Source organism: Choloepus didactylus, chromosome 14 (assembly GCF_015220235.1).
Source record: "Choloepus didactylus isolate mChoDid1 chromosome 14, mChoDid1.pri, whole genome shotgun sequence".
In the NCBI taxonomy this organism is placed as follows: Eukaryota; Metazoa; Chordata; class Mammalia; order Pilosa; family Megalonychidae; genus Choloepus; species Choloepus didactylus.
In genome coordinates, this window is record NC_051320.1 from 65,802,836 (window position 1) to 65,823,100 (window position 20,265).

General features: G+C 35.2%; 1 protein-coding gene across 3 annotated transcripts in view; it reads left to right on the forward strand.

Moving 5' to 3' along the window:
- The first annotated feature begins 372 nt into the window (after positions 1-372).
- EBAG9 (estrogen receptor binding site associated antigen 9) overlaps positions 373-20,265 on the forward strand; it is a 31,373-nt gene continuing 11,480 nt past the window's right edge. Inside the window, exons 1-6 of one of the 3 annotated variants that reach the window (XM_037803287.1) lie at positions 373-606; positions 7,820-7,917; positions 10,892-10,970; positions 13,313-13,471; positions 15,103-15,210; positions 18,160-18,251. In XM_037803287.1, coding sequence (XP_037659215.1) covers positions 463-606; positions 7,820-7,917; positions 10,892-10,970; positions 13,313-13,471; positions 15,103-15,210; positions 18,160-18,251 — 680 coding nt within the window. In that variant the 5' untranslated portion in view covers positions 373-462. Of the gene's footprint in view, positions 607-639; positions 1,140-1,188; positions 1,397-7,819; positions 7,918-10,891; positions 10,971-13,312; positions 13,472-15,102; positions 15,211-18,159; positions 18,252-20,265 lie in introns of those variants that run through there. The other 2 variants (XM_037803288.1, XM_037803289.1) reach the window with 2 other exon arrangements.

Consider the following 20,265-nt stretch of genomic DNA (forward strand, 5'->3'; position numbering starts at 1 on the left):
GCTGGGGCTCGCTCAGTTTTTGAAATCTAAACACCTTTGGTCCCCTTTGGTACGGTAGTTCTGTGGGGGGAAAGGAAGGAACATGGTTGAGGAGGAGGCACTCTGCATAGAAAACAGAGCGGTACTGCTTGAGCACAGGCACTCCACCACGAAAAAGCACATAACGGTTACAAAGATCGCACAAGCTACAGGGCACCGGGTCTCTGGGCCGCTGGGCCTGACGCTACTCGCCCCGCCCCTCCGGCGCTCATTGGCTCCTAGCCCCGACGCCGACTCCAAAGTCTCTCGACTATTGGGCCAGGCAGGACCTGGGCGGGGTGCGGAAGTAGGTCTGCAGACAGAGTCGCCTTCAAGGAGGAGGCGAAGGGGGAGGGGCCAGCGATGGGTTTCCCAAGGAGGGGGAGGCTATGGCAGCTGCGCGGCGGCAACGGCGGCTGCGACGGAGCGCGCGCCCGGCTTTGAATGAGCGGTGCTGGGACTGAAACGAACGGAGCACGAGCTCGAGAAAGCCCCTGCCACCGCGCGCGCGCGCCTTGGGTGCGCGCGCGCGCGCGGCCCGCGGCAGCTCGGAGCCTCTGCCCGGCGGGCGGGGAAGGGGAGGGGCAGGTGAGTGTGTGCGGCCTGCGCGTGCCCATCAGGGTCTTCCCGGCCCCCATCCCTCTCCGACCCCCACCCTGGCCTTGGGGTTGTCATCTACCCTTACCCCTTCAGCCCTCCTCCTCGTCCGGCACTTCCCGCTTCCCACCTTTCTTTTCGCCTCTCTGCCAGGCCTGCTTCACTAAGCACGACAGCCAGTCTTGGGTACTGTTTCCGGGTCACGGTGATCTCCGGGGTGAGGGAAACGCAGTTGGGACCCGGCCTGGGCGTGCAGCCCTGAGCATGCCGCGCTCACGCGTGGAGAGATGGGCCTGCGAGGGCACCGGTCCGAAGAACCGGACCCCAACTGCTCCTCCAGCAGAGAAATTTGCCGGTTTTTACTGCCCTTCCTCTACAGACTCCTCACCTCCCCCCCAAGATAAATTTTTCCAAAATTCAAATCCCAGCCCACCCCGCATCCCTCCAGCCACTAGAGCGTTTCGCATGGCGCCGGATTGTGTAACCTGAACCCGCTTATGTCGTTTTTCTCATCTGTTCAGTGGGTATGATTTTTTCTTTTTTCTCAACCACTTTCAGATGGGTAATCAGAAATTAAAGAATTGCAGTTATGAAACTCTTTTTCCTTTTGAGTCATTCAGGAAACTTCACTCTGCCTTTATGAGAGACCCAGTGGTGTCACTGTTTAAAGGCCTGACTTTTCATTTGTCGGAGGTAGTACAGAATGTTTGATTTTACAGCCAGCTCTCACTCCACTTCTGCTTCCGCCTCTCTTACTTGGTGCCCTCGGACTGCAATTTAAGTGAGTTTAGGAAAAATTTTATTTTTGTAACTTAACCAACTTCAGAAATTTCAAAGTTAATTTGAGGATATATTGTACTTACTAGGTCATATGGTTTTCAAAATTTGGTATTAAAAAATCAGAAATAGTTTTAAAAGTACAGCACTTGATTATTTGTTTGCCCAAGTGTGTACCAACGTGGATTTTGGCTTGGTTTGTGTAATAAACTGTGATCGGGTGACCATTCTGAAAGGATCTCACCAGCAGTTTACTGGAATTACAAGCACGAAAGACATATTTGATCCATCAGTTTCTAATGCAGGATTATTTTTTAATTGTGGATGAATCTTTTTCACTTGACATAGCAGAGCTGTCACTCCTATTGCTTTTCTTGAGATGTCGTTTCTCCAAAGGTCCTGAGGATAAGATTGTGTCATGTTTTTGAAACTTATTCTGCTGTATCTTTCTGGTGATTTTTAGGGAAATTTTAATTTTTAAGATTAGACTATATTAGCATTATACAGTTCTAGAAAGTGTTTTGAAACCACCAGAATGCAAGATAGCCTCAGATACATACTTATCAAATTGTTGGTGTGAAGGGTATTTCAAAAATCAAACTGAAGCAGTGTATATAAAATTAAAGATTTCTCAGCAGAAGATGATGGTGTTAAGAGCCTGGGCTGTGGGGTCAGCCTCTTCAAATCCTGGGTTAGGGAATCTCTGAGCCTCAGTGTCAGTCTCATCTATTAGAAATCATGAAACCTACCTCTTCTGATTGTCCTCAGGATTCCAGTGAGGTGATAGAACATACATTGTCTAGAAAAAAACCCCCTTTTATAAAAGCCAATCCATCTCTGGTGTTTTGCATTCCGGCAGCATTAGCAAACTAGAACAGGGGGTTTATTTGGTTACACAGTTACAGTCTTAAGGCCATAAAATGTCCAAGGTAATGCATCAACAATCGGGTACCTTCACTGGAGGATGGCCAGTGGCGTCCGGAAAACCTCTATTAGCTGGGAAGGCACGTGGCTAGTGTCTGCTCCAAGTTCTGGTTTCAAAATGGCTTTCTCCCAGGACATTTCTCTCTAGGCCGCAGCTCCTTTTCAGAATGTCATTCTCAGTTGTTCTTGGGGCGTTTGTCCTCTGTTAGCTTCTCCGGAACAAGAGTCTGCTTTCAGCGGCCGTCTTCAAACTTTCTCTCATCTGCAGCTCCTCGGCATTCTTCAAAGTGGCCCTCTTCAAAATGTCATTGACAGCTGCACTGAGTTCCTTCTGCTTGTCAGCTCATTTATATGGCTCCAGTGATTTAATTTAGACCCACTCTGAATGGGTGGGGTAACACCTCCATGGAAATGATCCAATCAGAGTCATCACCCACTGTTGGGTGGGGCACATCTCCATGGAAACACTCAAAGAATTACAATCTAATCAACACTGATACATCTGCCCACACAAGATTACATCAAAGAAAATGGTGTTTTGGTGGACATAGTACGTTCAAACCAGCACAATTACCAAGTTGCTCCAAAACAGGAATCATGATTCTAAATGCTTACTCAGTAGTTTTCCTCCTTTGACAAATAAAAGGGAAGGAAAAGCTAAAACATGAAATTCCTTTATCAGAAACATCATTTCTGTGTATAAGTGTGGTGTGTAGCTATGTGTGCATAATTTTGGGGGACTTGATTTAATGTGCTATCTAATCTACCTCTCAACATTGGAAAAATGGCCATCTCTCATGTATTAACATTTTATTTTCCCTCTTTTTTATTTATTTGGACACTCTGAATGGGTTTTTTTCCATTGATATTCAGCTTTCACTTGTGCAAAACTCATTTTAGGAAATAGTTGATATAATATATGCAATACATACACTAAAATAAGTATAGACAAATTGAGGAATAGTGACCATCTTTAAAAGGCTAGCAAAATAATACCTCTTTTACCATTTTTGAGAATTTTTTTATTCCTATCCTTGTATGTCTTTAACTAGTTCTCAATTCCTGTAGTGTTTATTTTGTATAGAAACATGTCTCTTGATTTAATCACATGGCACTAACATAAGTATGATCTTTAAGGACTCAGACATTGGAACCAGATTCTCTGGGTTCAGATTCCAGTTCTATAACTTATTGGTTCTGTGACTTTGTGTTGGTTACTTAACCCCTCTGTCTATCAGTTTCCCTATCTAAAATAGTGATAAAATAGTACTAGCTTTATAGAGTTATTGTGAGCATTAAATGAGTTATTACATGTAAAGCAATGAAAAGAATGCTAAAAGTAGAGTAAGAGTTAGCTATTACAGGACTTTGAAACGCTGTTGTGAGATTAGTGTTTTCCTTGAAACATTGTGAAATGTATTTCTTGTCATTGATTGACTTCGTTTCCTAATGGAAGCTGGCTCTCTAGAAGGAATGACAAATAATACAAGAAAATGGTGACATTAATGAATGACATCTTTAAAACTTCTTACTAGAATCTGAAAACTTCTAATTTGTGACATAATATTTTTCAAAAAGATCTTATTAGCATAGTTTTAACAGCTTTTTTGTGCTATAATTGATATACAGTAAACTGCACAGATTTAAAGTATATAGTTTGATAGTTTTGATGAATGCATGCACATCCATGAAACCATCACCCCAGTCAAGATAGTATATCCATTACCTCAGAAAGTTTCCTCATGCCTCTTTATAATCCATCCTGCCCAACCTGCTCTGCCCCATCCCAAAGCTACATTGATCTGCTTTCTATCATTAAAGATTAGTTTGCATTTTCTAGAGTATTTTTATATTTATATGGAATCATACAGTATGTACTCTTTTTTTTGTCTGACTTCTTTACCCAGCATTATTGTTCTGAGAATAATCCATACTATTGCTTGCATTAGTTTATTCCATTTTATTACTTAGTAATAATCCATTATATGTATTACCACAAATTATTTATCCCTTCATCGGTTGATATACAGTAAGATTTTTTTCCAGTTTGGCACTATTGAAAATAAAGTTGTGATGAAAATTTGAGTATGAATCTTTATGTGGGTATATGATTTCATTAATCTTGGGTAAATTCCTTGGAATGGAATGACTGGATTATACAGTAGGTGTTTGTTTTACTTCATATGAAACTGCCACACTGTTTTCCAAAGTGATTATCATTTTACATTCCCACTTCTAGTATGTGAGAGTTCCATTACTCCACATCCTTGCCAATATTTGATACGGTCATTCTTTTTAATTTGAGCCATTCTGATAAGCATGTAATAGTTTTATGTCATGGTTTTAGTTTATGTTTCCCTGATGATTAGTAATGTTGACCACTGTTTCATGTACTTATTTGCCATTGTATATCTCATTTGGTGAAGGGTCTATATTATTTTGCCCATTTTTAAATTGGGTAATATGTTTTCTTTTCATTGAGTTTTGCGAGATCTTACATATTTTGGATACAAGTCATTCATCAGTTATGTGCTTTGCAAAGATTTTCTCCCAGGCTGTGGCTTGTCATTCTTTTAATGGTGTCTTTTGAATAGCAGAAGTTTTAAATTTTGATGAAGTCCAATTTATCATTTATCGTTTTTTTTTCTTTTATGGATTGTGCTTTTGGTGTCGTATCTAAAAAATCTTTGCCTAACTGAGTCACAAAGATTTTCTATTTTGTTTTCCTATAAGTTTTGTAGTTTTAGATTTTACATTTAGGTCTATGATTCATTTTGAGTTGCTTTTTATGTATAGGGAAACACAGTTATGTAGGGTTTTTTTGTTTTTTGTTTTTTTTTGTTTTTTTTTTGCATATGCATATCCAGTTTTCCCAGCATTATTTGTTGAAGACCATCCTTTCTCCATTGAACCACTTTTGCATCTTTGTCAAAAATTAGTTGTCCAAATGTATGTCAGTCTGTTTCTGAACTCGCTATTCTGTTCCATTGATCTGTTTATCTATCTTGACTACACTGGTTTGATTACTGTAGCTTTATAATAAGTCTTGAAATCAAGGTAGTGTTAGCCCTCTAACTTTGCTCTTTTTCAAAGTTGTTATGGCTATTACAGGTTTTTTGCATTTCCATATGAATTTTAGATTTAGCTTGTCAGTTCTGCAATTAAAAAAAAGCCTGAGTGGAATTTAGATTGGGATTGCATTGAATCTATAGTGCAATTTGGGGGGACTTGACATTTTAACAGTATTGAGTTCTCTGACCCTATAAAGATCTTTTTAAATTTAATTAAGGTCTTTAAAAATTTCTCTCAGCAATGTTTTGTAGTTTTCAGTGTACAAGTCTTTCACATCTTTTATCAGATTTGTCCTTAAGTTTTTCATATTTTTTATGCTTTTATAAATGTTTTTTTAAAGTTGAATTTCTGATTGATTGTTATTAATATATAAAATTAAAATTGATTTTTGTATTGTGATCTTGTATCCTGAAACCTTTCTAAACTCATTTAGTAGTTCTAGTAGCCTTTTTGGGTAGATTCCACTGGATTTTGAAAATAGACATATAAACCCAGTTTTATTCTTTCTTTGTAATCTGGATAATTTATTTCCTTTTCTTGCCTGATTATGCTTGCCAATAACCTCCATTACATTACTGAATAGACGTGGTAAAAGCAGACATACTTGTCTTGTTCCTGATTTTAGAAAGTGTCTAGTTTTTCACTATTAAGTCTGATTTTAGTGTAGGTTTTTTGTAGATGCACTTGATCAGGTTGAGAAAGTTCCCTCTATTCCTAGTTTTTGTTGCAAGTTTTTTAATCAGGAATGGTTGTTGCATTTTGTCTAGTACTTTTTCTATCTCTATTGAAATGATTACATGTTTTTTTCTTTTTTAGTTTGTTAATGTGAAATATGTTGATTAATTTTTGAATGTTAAACCAACTCTGCATTCCTGGGCTAAACCCCACTTGGTCATGATGTATTAACCTTTTTATGTATTTTTTGAATCAGTTCACTAATATTTTGTGGAAGATTTACTGATACTTTGTTATAAGTGTAATGCTGGCCTCAAATAGTATGTTGGGAACTATTCCCTCCTATTCAGCTTTATGGCAGTTTGTGTAGTATTGGTATTATTTCTTCCTTAAGTGTTCATTAGACACCAGTGAAGCCATCAGGGCCTAGAAGATTTTTAACAACAAATTCAATTTATTTAATAGATGCAGAGATTTTTCAGTTTTCTCTTTCTTCTTGGTGTGCTTTGGTAATTTGTTTCTTGCAAGGAATTTCTCTATTTTATCTCTTTTGTCAAATTTGTAGGCCTAAAATTATAATATTTCTTTAATATCCTTTTAATATCTGTAGTATCTCTAGTGATAACTACTTCTCATTTATGATATTGGCAAAATTCTGTTATTAGGCGCTTAGATGTTTCAGATTGTCGTATGCTTCTGTATAATTGATCCCTATATTATTATAAAATGACCACTTTCATACTGGTAATATTCTTTTTTCTGAAATCTATTGTCTGATATTAAAAGTTATTCCAGCTATCTTTTGATTAGTATTAACATGGTATATTTTCCCCATCCTTTTACTTTTAACCTTTTTGCATCTTTATATTTGAAGTTCACTTCTTGTAGGTAGCATATAGTTGGAACTTGCTTTTGTATTCAGTTTGATAATTTCTGCCTTTTAAATTAAGGGATGTTAGACAATTTCCATTTAATTTGATTATTGATATGGTTAGGCTTATGTCTGCCATTTTGCTGTTTGTTTTCTGTTTGTCCCATCTGGTTTTTGTTCCCCTTTTCTTTTTTTTTCTGCTGCCATTTTGATTATTTAATCTCTTTTTTTGGTTTATTAGGTATAACTGCCTTTGCCCCTTAGAGAATATGATTTAATTGATTTACTAGGGTGAAGCCCAAGCATCAGTATTTTTTTAAAGGATCCCCAGTTTTGTGAGCCACTGGACTAGATGAACTCTACAGTTAATTCCAACTTACTAGCTGTATGACTTTGAGCAAGTTATTTGACCTCTCAATTCAATTTCCTTGTCTATAAGTCAGATATAATAAAATATGTCTATCTAAATTTAAAACATTTTAAAACATGAATGATACTATGTTCATGTAGTTGGCAATTCAAAAGGTACATAAAGAGTCAAAGTGTACAAAAAGTATACTGTTTAATACTATTTTTTTTAAATCAAATTTTGTATTAAATAGATAATTTAGGTAAATTATTTTTTAAAATAAGAGAATAATTTGAAAAGAAGGTTTTTTCCTTCTTATCTGTTGCAAACCCTTTAAACACCTAATTTTTTGGATTATTATGGTTTACATTTTAATTTTAAAATTTAGTGTGTTATATTTGTCATTTCTAGAGAAAAGTAAAATTATGTCAATTAGAATTTCTCAGTGCATAATAGTACTTTTCAGCTTGACTTCAGAACAGGAGTATGGCTTATGAAATCAACTTAATGCATTTATTCTGGTGCCTTTTCCACAGGTTTTGATTCCCACCATGGCCATCACACAGTTCCGGTTATTTAAAGTTTGTACTTGTCTAGCAACAGTATTCTCATTCCTAAAGAGATTAATATGCAGGTAAACAAATTTTACATTCAAACTAGCCTGTTTTTTTCCTACTGGTTTTGAATACCTTCATAACTACAGAAAGACAAGACAGATTATATTTAAGTAAATATTGCAGTTGCAGTATTTGTTCATTCATCACTTTATATTTTTTCTTTACTTCATATCTAGAAAAGAGAGGTTCAGTTCCTATTTTTCTTTCAAATTCTTATGTCTCCCATTAAGATAACATGCTTAATATAGAGTTTCTGAAAGAAGCAAACCAGCCATTAGTATAATCAGCACAAAGCTTTTATGGATATAATTGTTTCCATTATCAGAGTATTTTAAGGTAATTAGGTAGAACTAGGCATAGATACTTCTTTGTATGCTACAATATGAATATTACTTTTATCTTTTAAAAACAGCTTAACAGAGAAACCCCAAACAATGGACAGTGTGCAGCTACTAGCTCAAAGTAGTAACATTAGATTGTGCAGCTTTCTTGTTGATGTTCTTGAATGTTTAAATTTTTATTTACTTTTAATGACATCTCTTTGACAAATTAGGTTGCTGTAATTAAAAGCAAGAACCACACCAAAATTAATGTGGAATAGGAAATGAGAGTGGCAGTATCTGGTTTGATTCCAAGATTGGAGAATGTGTACAGGGCCCAACAGCACACACATTCCATTAGAAAGCCATTATGGTTATTGGAAGAGTGAAATACAAATACTGCCTTTTCTTTCAGTTTATGAGCATTATTTTTCAAGTGGGCACTAAGTGTGTAGGACATAGATATTAAATTGCTTGAGTCTAACTGCTTAATTAATGGAACTGGATATTTCTTTTGGCCTAGAGGCGCTGTAAAAAAAAGTTATTGACACATTAGGGGTAGAGTAAAAGATAATTGAGGGCAGTCAGCTCTCTTTTTAGTGGACATGGTTTAGAAGTTGCACACAATAATTCTGTTCACAGCCTGTTGTCAAGAGTTTAGTCATATGGCCACCTAGCTGCACGAGAAGCAGAGAAACATAATCTCTAGCTAGATGGCAATTTGATGACTGCTGAAACACCAAGGATAAAGTGGCATTGGTTTTGTTGTTAGAGGTAGAGTGATTGGGATTTTTTAAAACTCCAGGGTATGGAAATGAGAATGAATAGATGAAATAGAGTAGATATGATCACTGGTGGTGGAGAGGTCAAGAAAGAAAGAGAAAGTTTAGGTGGGTGGCTGTTGAAGTTACCCAGGTTGGAGGAGGACAGAATTTGGGAAGCATTAAAAACAGTGAACTGAATGCTCAAATTATCTGAGAATGAGAAGGTATATCAAGTCAGGGTTCTTTAGAGAAAAAGGTTGAAATCTGTAGGGCAAGCCAGCAGGCTGGAAACTCAGTCAAGAAGATGATGTCGTCTTGAGTCTGAAATCCACAGTGCAGGTCAGTAGGCTGGAAATTTTGGCAGGAGTTGTTACAGTCTTGAGGCAGAATTTCTTTTTCTCCAGGAAAACTCAGTTTCTGCTCTCAAAGTCTTCAACCAATTAGATGAGGCCCACCCATATTATTGAGAGTGATGTCAATTTTATTTATTTTTAAATAAATAAACTCATTACTTTATTTATTTAAAGTTAGCTGATTGTAGACGTTGGTCACATCTACAAATTGCCTTCGCAGCAACTTGTAGACTAGTGTTTGACCAAACAACTAGGTAACATAGCCTAGCATAGTTGACACAAGCATTAGTGTCATAGGAGGAATGGCCAGAAATTCACTAGATAAAGTAGGGTAAGAGAAGGTATTAATTGCCAGAAGGCAAGAGGTTAAAAGAAGCAATTGTGATAATAGTAGTGATGAATTAAAGATGTTTTTCTTTTTGCATCTGTATTTTCTAAAATTTTTGTTACAGTTAGTATAAATTACTTTTAGATAAGAAACTTCATTTCATTTTTAAAATATTGAGGACATTTCTGTTGTCAATATAAATATATTTAGGATTGGTTTACGTGCAGTTTGAAAGAAAACCAGCCCATTGTTAGTTTATCTTAGGTGTCAGAAAGAACCTAGATTATGCATTCTAAAATACCAAGCTCATATCATAATTTTAAGAATAGCCTGTATTACTTTTCATCCTTTAAACAAAGTGTGACTTCCAGTCTTCTAATTAAAACAGATTTTACCAGTTACCTCTAAGTAGATCCTTTATAGATTATTTGAAATGAAGCAAATAGCTAATCATTTATAATAACTGCCATTTTTTTAGTGTCTTGTTATGTGCTGGTCACTGTCTTAGGTGCTTTAAATATGTCACTTAACAAAATCTTTACCGTAACCCTACAAAAATAAGATTGAATATCTGCATTTTCTAAAATGAGGTACTGAGTTAGGTGATTCTGACTAGACTTAACAATTAGTACAGATACAACTGTATCTGCTGATTCCACTGTGTTACAATATACAGATATACAATATACAGATTCCACTGTGTTATAATATCTATTCTGTTTAATATAGTATTTTTCCTTTTAATCCTTAAAATTTATCATAGTTTAGTTCAATCCAGTGATTTTCTAACTTGTAAGTAGTTTAATAGTTAATGTTACTTAGAAAACCAATATATAAAACCTTAAAAGGTAAAAGCCAAGCCACACTGCTTAAAACAGCATGTTTGGCCCAGAGCTTTACCTACAGAACCCACAGTACTCCAAGGAGCATGTTTTGAAACCACTTGACATTTTTGTTTTTGACTTTGTATTCCTCCTGAGTTTGTCTATAGATATGAGTCCAAAGGGAAAAAGTAGATATGTTGTCTTTTCTGAGAGTTTAGAAACATGCACAAGATTTGATTCATGCCTTTTCTTTTCATCATCTCTCAATAAGCAACTAATAATTATTAAAAGAACTAATTATAAAATGAAGAAGGAACTTGTCTCAAAAATCTTAAATTACTGTTCATAATGTTTATCCATTCATGGTTTAATAGTTCTTAAAATGAATTATTTTTGTTTCAGATCTGGCAGAGGACGGAAATTAAGTGGTGACCAAATAACTTTGCCAACTACAGTTGATTATTCATCCGTTCCTAAGCAGGTAATTTTTTTTAAAGGTTAAGTAAATTTTCCAGAACAGTATTTTTCAAACGGGATTGCAGTTCATTGGTGGGTGATGAAATAAATTTGGTAGTCAGGATCAGGATCTTATTGTTGTTATATTTTTCAATTCTAAAGTTTTCACTGGGCTCTTCATTTTATCTTCTATATTTTCCTGAGATTTCCTTTCCCCCCTCTCCATTGATTTCAAGAGTATTTGTTACTGCTAATTGGAACATTTTGTAATACCTGTTTTAAAGTCTTTGCCACATAATTCCTACATTTACGTCATCTCTGGGTTGGCATCTGTGACTGTCTTTTTTCATGTGAGTTGAGATTTTCTTTGTTCTTTATATGCCATATAATTTTGGATTGCATCATGGACATTTTAAATACTGTTTTGAGACTTTTTTTCATATTTATATCCTATGGAGAATGTTGGTTTTATCAATCAACCTGATTAGATTTAGGTCATAAGTTCCAGCCCTCCTCCTGTGGACTGATGTTCTAATTTAGTTCTAATGTCAATTCAGTTTTCAAAGCATTTGCTCCTTTTTTATTAATGGATAGAATAGAATAAAATTGAACAGAATAGAATGTATCAAAATGTCTAACTCATAGTAAGAGTAAGTAGTTTTTCAACTTTTGATCTAGTTTGGTGGGTAATGTAAAATGTATATTTTATTGTGGGCCAAAAGCATTTGAATGCCACTGTTTTAGAAAGCCCATTTTTTTTTTAATAATTCATTTTTATTGAGATATATTCACATACTGTGCAGTCATACAAAACAAAACATACATTCAGTTGTTTTACAGTACCATTATATAGTTGTGCATTCATCACCAAAATTAATTTATGACATTTTCATTACCACACACGCAAAAATAATAAGAATAAAAGTTAAAGTGAAAAAGAACAGTGGGTACCTTTTTTTTTTTTTTTTCTTTTTTCTTCCCGCATTTTTCTACTCATCCATCCATAAACGAGACATAGGGGAGTGTAGTCCATATGTCTTTCCCAGTCACATCGTCACCCCTCATAAGCTACATTTTTATATAATTGTCTTCCAGATTCATGGGTTCTGGGTTGTAGTTTGATAGTTTCAGTATTTACTGCTAGCTATTCCAATTCACTAGAACCTAAAAAGGGTTGTCTATTGTGCGTAAGAATGCCCACCAGAGTGACCTCTTGTCTCCTTTTGGAATCTCTCTGCCACTGAAGCTTATTTCATTTCCTATTATTTCCCCCTTTTGGTCAAGAAGATGTTCTCCATCCCATGATGCCAGGTCTAGATTCCTCCCCTGGAGTCATATTCCATGTTGCCAGGGAGATTCACTCCCCTGGGTGTCAGATCCCACATAGTGGGGAGGGCAGTGATTTCACCTGCCAAGTTGGCTTAGGTAGAGAGAGAGGGCCACATCTGAGCAACAAAGAGGCATTCGGGAGGAGGCTCTTAGGCACAATTATAGGGGGCCTAGCCTCTCCTTTGCAGCAACAGTCTTTCCAAGGGCAAGTCCTGTGGTAGAAGGCTCAGCCCATCAAACCCCAGTCCTGTATGTCTGTGACGGTATCAGCAACCATACAGGTGGGGGAGCCCAACACCCCTGCATTCTCCACCAGCTCCTCAAGGGGGCGCTGCATATTTTTCATTGTTTTTTTTTAATTAAATTTTTTTTTAAATCAACTATATCAAAAAAAATTAAAAAAAACATACAATTAAAAAAAACACATTTCAAACAATCCATAACAAGGGAGTAAGAAAAAGACAACTAACCTACGATAACTACTTTACTTTCAACATGTTCCTACTTTACCCCAAGAAAATAACCTAATATAGCAACATTTCTGTGAACTTGTTTCTGCCATACCCATCAGAAATTAACAGACCATAGTCATTCCTGGGCATTCCGAGAATGTTAAATTTACCCACGATAGCTTATCTGTTCTTATTGGGTTATCATTACCCCTTCCTTAATTGCTCTCTATTGCTAGTTCCCCTACATTCTACATTATAAACCATTTGTTTTACATTTTTCAATGTTCACATTAGTGGTAGCATATAATGTTTCTCTTTTTGTGCCTGGCTTATTTCGCTCAGCATTATGTCTTCAAGGTCATTGATGTCATGTGTTTCATGACATTGTTCCTTCTTACAGCTGCGTAGTATTCCATCGTGTGTATGTACCACATTTTATTTATCCACTCATCTGTTGAAGGACATTTGGGTTGTTTCCATCTCTTGGCAATTGTGAATAATGTAGAAAGCCCATTTTTAAAACAAATGATTAAGAGATAATTAGTTTTCCCTTTTGTGGCTGACAATGTTGATCAATTTAATTTAGACAGATGTTGAAGAGTGGACTTCATGGGATGAAGATGCACCCACAAGTGTAAAGATTGAAGGAGGGAATGGGAATGTGGCAACACAACAGAATGCTTTGGAACAGCTGGAACCTGACTATTTTAAGGATATGACACCAACTATAAGGAAGACTCAGAAAGTATATAAAGATTTGTGCTTTTGGAGTTTTAACTACTTTTCTGATTTGTAGAGTTAAAATTAGATAATGTAATTAGTATTTGTTGAAAGCCTATTTCTGATATTCAATTTGTTGTTTTCTCTCATGTTAAAGAAGAATTTTATATATACATTCAAGCGCTGTAGTAACGTGTACTCTTGTACCCTAAAGTCTTAAAATTGCATCTAAGCATTTATTGAAATCCTTTCATATGGCAGATTCTAGACTCAGTCTCTGAAATGGAGATTAAGCTAAATAAGATAAATTCTAATCTTAAAAGAGTTCAAGTTTAGTGAGTTCTACAAACTGGTAAATAGTTTCCATTGTTTATAATCATTATAAAACTGATGCATAGCTCTGAGGTCTTAGAGTAATTGTTATGGGTTTGTGTTAGTGATGCATACTTTAATCCCTTTTGAGTTGAATATGAAAGATCACTTAGAAATGCAGGGAATTACTGGAGAAGGCACAATGGTTAGATATTTTCCTCTCTTTTTGTCAAAGTAGTACATGTACTTTTTTAAAAAAATCAAAATGTGTAAGAAGGGCTTATGACAAAAAGCAACAGACTTTTGCCACTCAGCTTTTTCAGCTTGCAGTTTTTCTAGTGTTTGTCATCATATCTATATATATATATGCTTATATTACTATTTCCTGATTTACCAATCACAGACTTTGTCCATTGACTTCATGTTATAGTAAATGAGGAATTACTTCATACCATCTTCTCCTCCTTCTCACATTTCCAAATATTGTAATGTTATTATTCAAGTGTACCTCAACAGTTACTCTGCTGTTAAAAAAAAAAAAGTAAAACTCTATTTCTTGTTCAGTCAAGTGTAGAAAATATTTCTTGTACCTTTTAACTTCCTGATACGTGTGCTTACCCTCTTCCACTTCCCATCCATTTTTAGCTGTACATTTACTTTCATATTGTCAAAGTTGGTAACATTTACTTTCTGTAATCATAATTGTCTTTTTTTGATTTGTCCAGATGTCTCAATGCCAAAAAGCATTAAGCTGTGTATTTTTCAAGGAGCCACTAAGTGAGCTTCTTAGTAGATGAATGCCTTGTGTTTTGGAAGTATATTGCTGCTCTCACTAGGAACCTAATATATTACAGTAGTACCTTAAAGTAATTTATATGAAAATGCTTTTAGCTACAAAGCATCAAACAATATTCTGTTACTGCAGGCCTGAAAGAGTCAATACATTTGCAGTCATTCCACATGCTTAGGGAACTGAGTATAATTTTGGCAGGATGTGATACATATTCTTATTTAATGTAGTGACGACAACTGTCTAATTACGTTTAGAGGGTCTGGGGAAAGTAGGGAGATGAAGGAAAAAGATGAGAATTTATTTAAAAAAACAGTGAAATCCAATTTTTCTTAGTATGTAATTGATTTGTGTGATAATTGCTTGGGAATTTTGATATTCTTTACAGGATTATTTTTTAAGTTTTTATATTGTAAATCTTAAAAGGAGAAAGAAAGAACATTTTAAAAATTATGATCAACCTACAGAATGTTTTGATCAATTATTTATCTTGTCTATTTTTATATAGTAATTTGTAAAATATCCCTATAATTCTATTTTAATGAATCTTTCAGATCGTTATTAAGAAGAGAGAACCATTAAATTTTGGCATCCCAGATGGCAGCACAGGTTTCTCTAGTAGATTAGCAGCTACGCAAGATATGCCTTTTATTCATCAATCTGTGAGTATGTTAACATTTCTAGAGAAAGGCTTGTTATGGTTTTTGTTTTTGTTTTAAAGAAGAGGAAGAAGTCTAAATGCATTGAACACAGTATTTGTATATCTGTGACCTTGAAACAGGTATAGCAGTGTGAAAAATTTTATTCTGGAGTTTTAACAATCCTGTCCTTTTATAAGATTGTAAATTACATCAGATCAGAGGTCCAACATAAAGAGAGAGACAAAATATTATTAAAAAATATGAATTTTGAAGAGATTGCCACTGAAGTGGGAGATTGAATCTTAATAGCAGTTATTTTTAATTCAGTTATAGTTTGTGTCCCTGGTAGAATATATTTAAATTTTAAGTGCGCTTCAACTTAAAATTGGTTTAACTTACCTGCAACTTTTTAAGAAAAAGATAGTAAAATATACAGATAAAAACTGGCTTTGGAGTTTTTAAAAACACAAATGCTTACACCTAATCTCTTGTGGTAGAACTTAAGCATGCCTTTATTGTTTGATTGATTGATTATATTAGTTATCTGTTGCTGTGCAACAACCTCAAACTTAGGGGCTTAAAACAACAATAAACATTTATTATCCCACATAGTTTCTTTGGGTCAGGAATCCAGGGGTGACTTAACTGGGTGGGATGATTTTTCAGACAAGTCATTGGGTAGGGATGCAATCATCTTGACCAGGGCTGGAGAATTCACTTTGAATGTGGCTCACTTTCCTGACTGGCAAATTAATGCTGACTGTTTGCGTGATGCCTCTGTTCTTTGCCATGGACCTCTCCATAGTGCTGCTTGAGGTTCGTCATGATATAACAGTCGGCTTTCCCAGAGTGAGTGATAAAAGAGGGAGGGAGAGAGAGAGCCAAAGGGTGAAGCCTCAATGCCTCTTTATGACTCAGTCTTATAAGTGACACACTGTCACCTCCACATTTTTTTATTCACTAGAACCTAATCACTAAATCCAGCCACATGCAGAGAAGAATTTAGCTCCACTTCCTGAAGGAAGGAGTATGAAGGAATTTATGGACATATTTTTAAACAACCACATCTCTCTCTCAATCTGTCTATCTTATTCATTTAAACTGCACAGGTGCTTCTGAGATCCCTCTTCCTCTGGGACCCATGTCATGTATATTTTTAATTCATTGAACAATGACTGTTCCTAAAAATGCCAGACCCTTTGCTAGGTGCTAGTAATATAATGGGGCACAACATAGAGTCTCAAAACATAGTATTCAACATGTCTGTGATACAACCCCAAATTATTTGGCATACAAAGAACCAAGAAAGTCTCAACTCATATGAAAAAAGGCAGTAATTAGATGCCAACAATATAATACTGTGTCTTCCCCACTAGAATGCATCTTCTGTTTTATTTCTGAGATTTTCTAATTTTTGTCCCAGTTGGTTTCATGAGTATTTGTTATTGCTTGTTGGAGCATTTTAGAGTAGCTATTTGAGAGTCTTTGTCACATAATTCCAACATGTATATTATCTCAGGTTTAGCTATTTTTGGTGGGCAGATGTAGTATTTATGTAGGCACATCTATCAATCTTATCTTTATAACTTTTACTTTTTTTTCTACTTAGAAGTCCATCTCTATTAAGGGATCAGATATCATTCTTTTTTATGGCCTTAATATTTCCACTTCCTGATACCTAACTTTTATACACTAAAAGTCAAAACACCTCAGTAGAAAAATGGATAAATATTATGAATGGAAAATTTATGTAAACAAGTAATTGACATAACCTATTAACATGAAAAAAGTTTAATCTTTTTAGTTCTCAAAGAAATTCAATTAAAAAAACAAGACATTGTTTTAAAATCAAATTAGCAAAGATAGAAAAGAGGGCTCCTACCAGGATTGGCAAAGTACAAGGAAACAGTACTTCTACCTACTGCATTGGTAGCATAAGTTGCTGCAACTTTTCAAGAAGATTTTTTGTATTTTGTTTCAGTAGCTTTAAAAATCATCCTTGTTTAATTTAGCTGTTCTACTTTTAGAAATATATATTCTACAGAAATATTACTTGTAAGAATTTTTTTTTTTAACAGAGAATGGTATTACATTTATGATCAGGGGAAGAAATCTCTATAAAAATGTTATTTCATTTTTTAGGTGTAAGTACTCAAAAAAAAAAAAAAAAAAAGGATTTAAAGAAACCTAGCCACAGATTGGGATCAGTTATTTTATGTACATAATCATTTCCACCTGTAGCTAAACATTCCAGAATGAGCATTTTTGATTGGTTCATGGAAGGAAAAAGTGAAGTTTTAGAGGTCTGGCCTGGGGAACATTGAATGGTAATAGATAGCCTGATGATATTAGATAAGAAGGCCAGGGAAAAGGAAGCAGGATGTAGAAGTAGTACTCAAGTAAACATAAATTTTGACTGAATTTTCACTTTGCCTAGGACTCAGGCAGCAGGTTCCACTGAAAAATCACTCCTATAAATTACTTATGCTTAAATGAAGATGATGGTGCTAGTTTGGAACTTCAGTTTCTTCGAGTTCATCTCCACTGCCCAGGTTACCAGTCAAGGAGCTCTAATTCAGTCTGGGATCAGTCAGTCTCCTCTCTCCCCACTCCTCCTTTCCCCATACGGAAAAGAGACAAACAGAAAGAAGAAATGAACTAAAGTAAGCAAAAGAAGAAAATTTAGTATAAAAGTATCTCTTAAAACATAAAATAGGGTGAGAGTTGGACATGACTTACCCAGGACTGTTTTAGCACTAAAAGTCCTGTGTCACAGGAAACCCTTCAGTCCCAGGCAAACCAGAGGCCAAATCCTTGGGACCTTGAATAGGACATGGTCAGGAAGTAGAGAAGCCACAAGAGAGTATTAAACAGGAGAGTGACATGTTTTGAGTTATGTTTTAAAAGATACTCTTCATGGCTTCTGTGTGGAGAAATGGTGGTTCTTTACTATCATTATTTTCATTGTAGCCTGAATTGGGTGACTTAGATACCTGGCAAGAAAATACCAATGCGTGGGAGGAAGAAGAAGATGCAGCCTGGCAAGCAGAAGAAGTTCTGAGGTATTTGCATGGTATTTACATTACAACCTGAGCAGAAGAACTAGATTTGTTTCCTGTTTAGTTTAAGGTCAAGAAAGCTACTCTGTCAAACGTTTCATTTTTCGTCATTCTTTCTCATTTGAATATTAGATAGTATGAAACATTTCTTGTATTTCACACTAAACTTTTCTTTGTATTTCAGACTACATATGCTTTTTAATAAAATGATTAAAACTTCATGCACAGAACCAAGAGTTTAAAGCATTATAGAATCAAAAGGATAATTTTGTTACTGGCAAATGAGATCTTTTACATGTACTGTAACTAATATTGCAGTATATGCTTTATACTTCTTCCCTATTAAGCACTTATCTCTTGATATGTCCTACTATAAAATGTGAGCCATCACCATATGTTCCTGTAGGTCAGATATTGTAACTTTTTTCTTTCCCAGTGGTCTAGCACAGTGTGCAGCACTGCACATTTGAATGAATAGTAACTTATATAGCAACCTACAGTTGTGTATGCATCTCAATTGATATTCATGAAAACCCTCTGAAATAGATAAGTCAGGTACTGCTCATTCTACAGAAAATAAAATCTTATTCTGGAGGTTTTAAAGTTCATTTTTGTTGGTTTTTTTTTTTTTGTGAATAGTCAACTTAGTTCTTGCTATTGCTGTAATAGGTAAAGAGTAAACAGAAAGTTTACCTTAGGAGAACTTATTATTACTGATGAAAACTCATAGTGTATCTAAATTACTTATGCATTTTTAAAGATGCATAGTAAATAGAGTGGTATGTTTTTTATTTTAATTGTTTTTACAATAAGGATAGACAGTTACCCCTTTATCTGATTATCTTAACAGAAAAACTGATTTTGTTTTTATTGTTACCTTTCCTGACTTTTTCAGTAATTACAATTAATTTGAACAACCAGCAGAGGGTGCAGTTAATTCTTGGGAGTTATTTTTCTTAGTTTGACTTGTTTTGTTTTGGTCTCTGTTTTCAGCATGCCTTTCTTTCTTTTCTTTCTTTCTTTCTTTTTTTTTTTTTTTAAATCAGGTTGTGGGAGTTTTAAAATATCTAAACCCTATCTCAGTAGTCTGTGTTTTTGAACATTTTGAGGAATTCTAGTGATCACTAGTGTCATTAACTACAAGGATAAAGGAAGGAGCTGTTCATTTTGAATCCAGTAATCTTACTGACAGCACTAGAGTTCGTCATGAGTTCATAGGAATCTTAACATTCACTGCAAGCTTCTCTTTTACACTCTATCCTCTTCCTCCTTAAACAAGACAAAACAAGTAAAACAAGGAAGCAACAAAAAAATCTTAGTGTTTTACATTATAGTGACCACTTTGGGAGAGGAGCCTGTTAGTGATAGACATGCTTCATGCTGCAAGTTGCATCAGTGGAGTCAAAAGGTCATGGAGATCTTGATATATCGTTTCTGCCCCCAGAAGAGCACTGAGAATTTAAAAAGCGTGTCCACACTCCACACCCTCTAACTCTGAGCCTCTTTCTTACTGCCACCTTAAAAATACTACTGGTATTGCAATCCATTTTGTTAAGGAAGAAGATGCTGGTACCTTAGTAATTCCAGGCATGAAATCTGGACAAGTAAAATATGTTTTGTCTGCAGTGATCTCTAAATTGCCTGTTGTCAAGAACATTGGTTGTTGATTTTTATATTTCACCTAGTAACTAGGTCAAAGCTTGATTATCCTGTTTATTTATGGCCTATTCTCTTTTTTTTTTTTTTTTTTTAATCATCATTTTATTGAGATATATTCACATACCACGCAGTCATACAAAACAAATTGTACTTTCGATTGTTTACAGTACCATTACATAGTTGTACATTCATCACCTAAATCAATCCCTGACACCTTCATTAGCACACACACAAAAATAACAAGAATAATAATTAGAGTGAAAAAGAGCAATTGAAGTAAAAAAGAACACTGGGTACCTTTGTCTGTTTGTTTCCTTCCCCTACTTTTCTATACATCCATCCATAAACTAGACAAAGT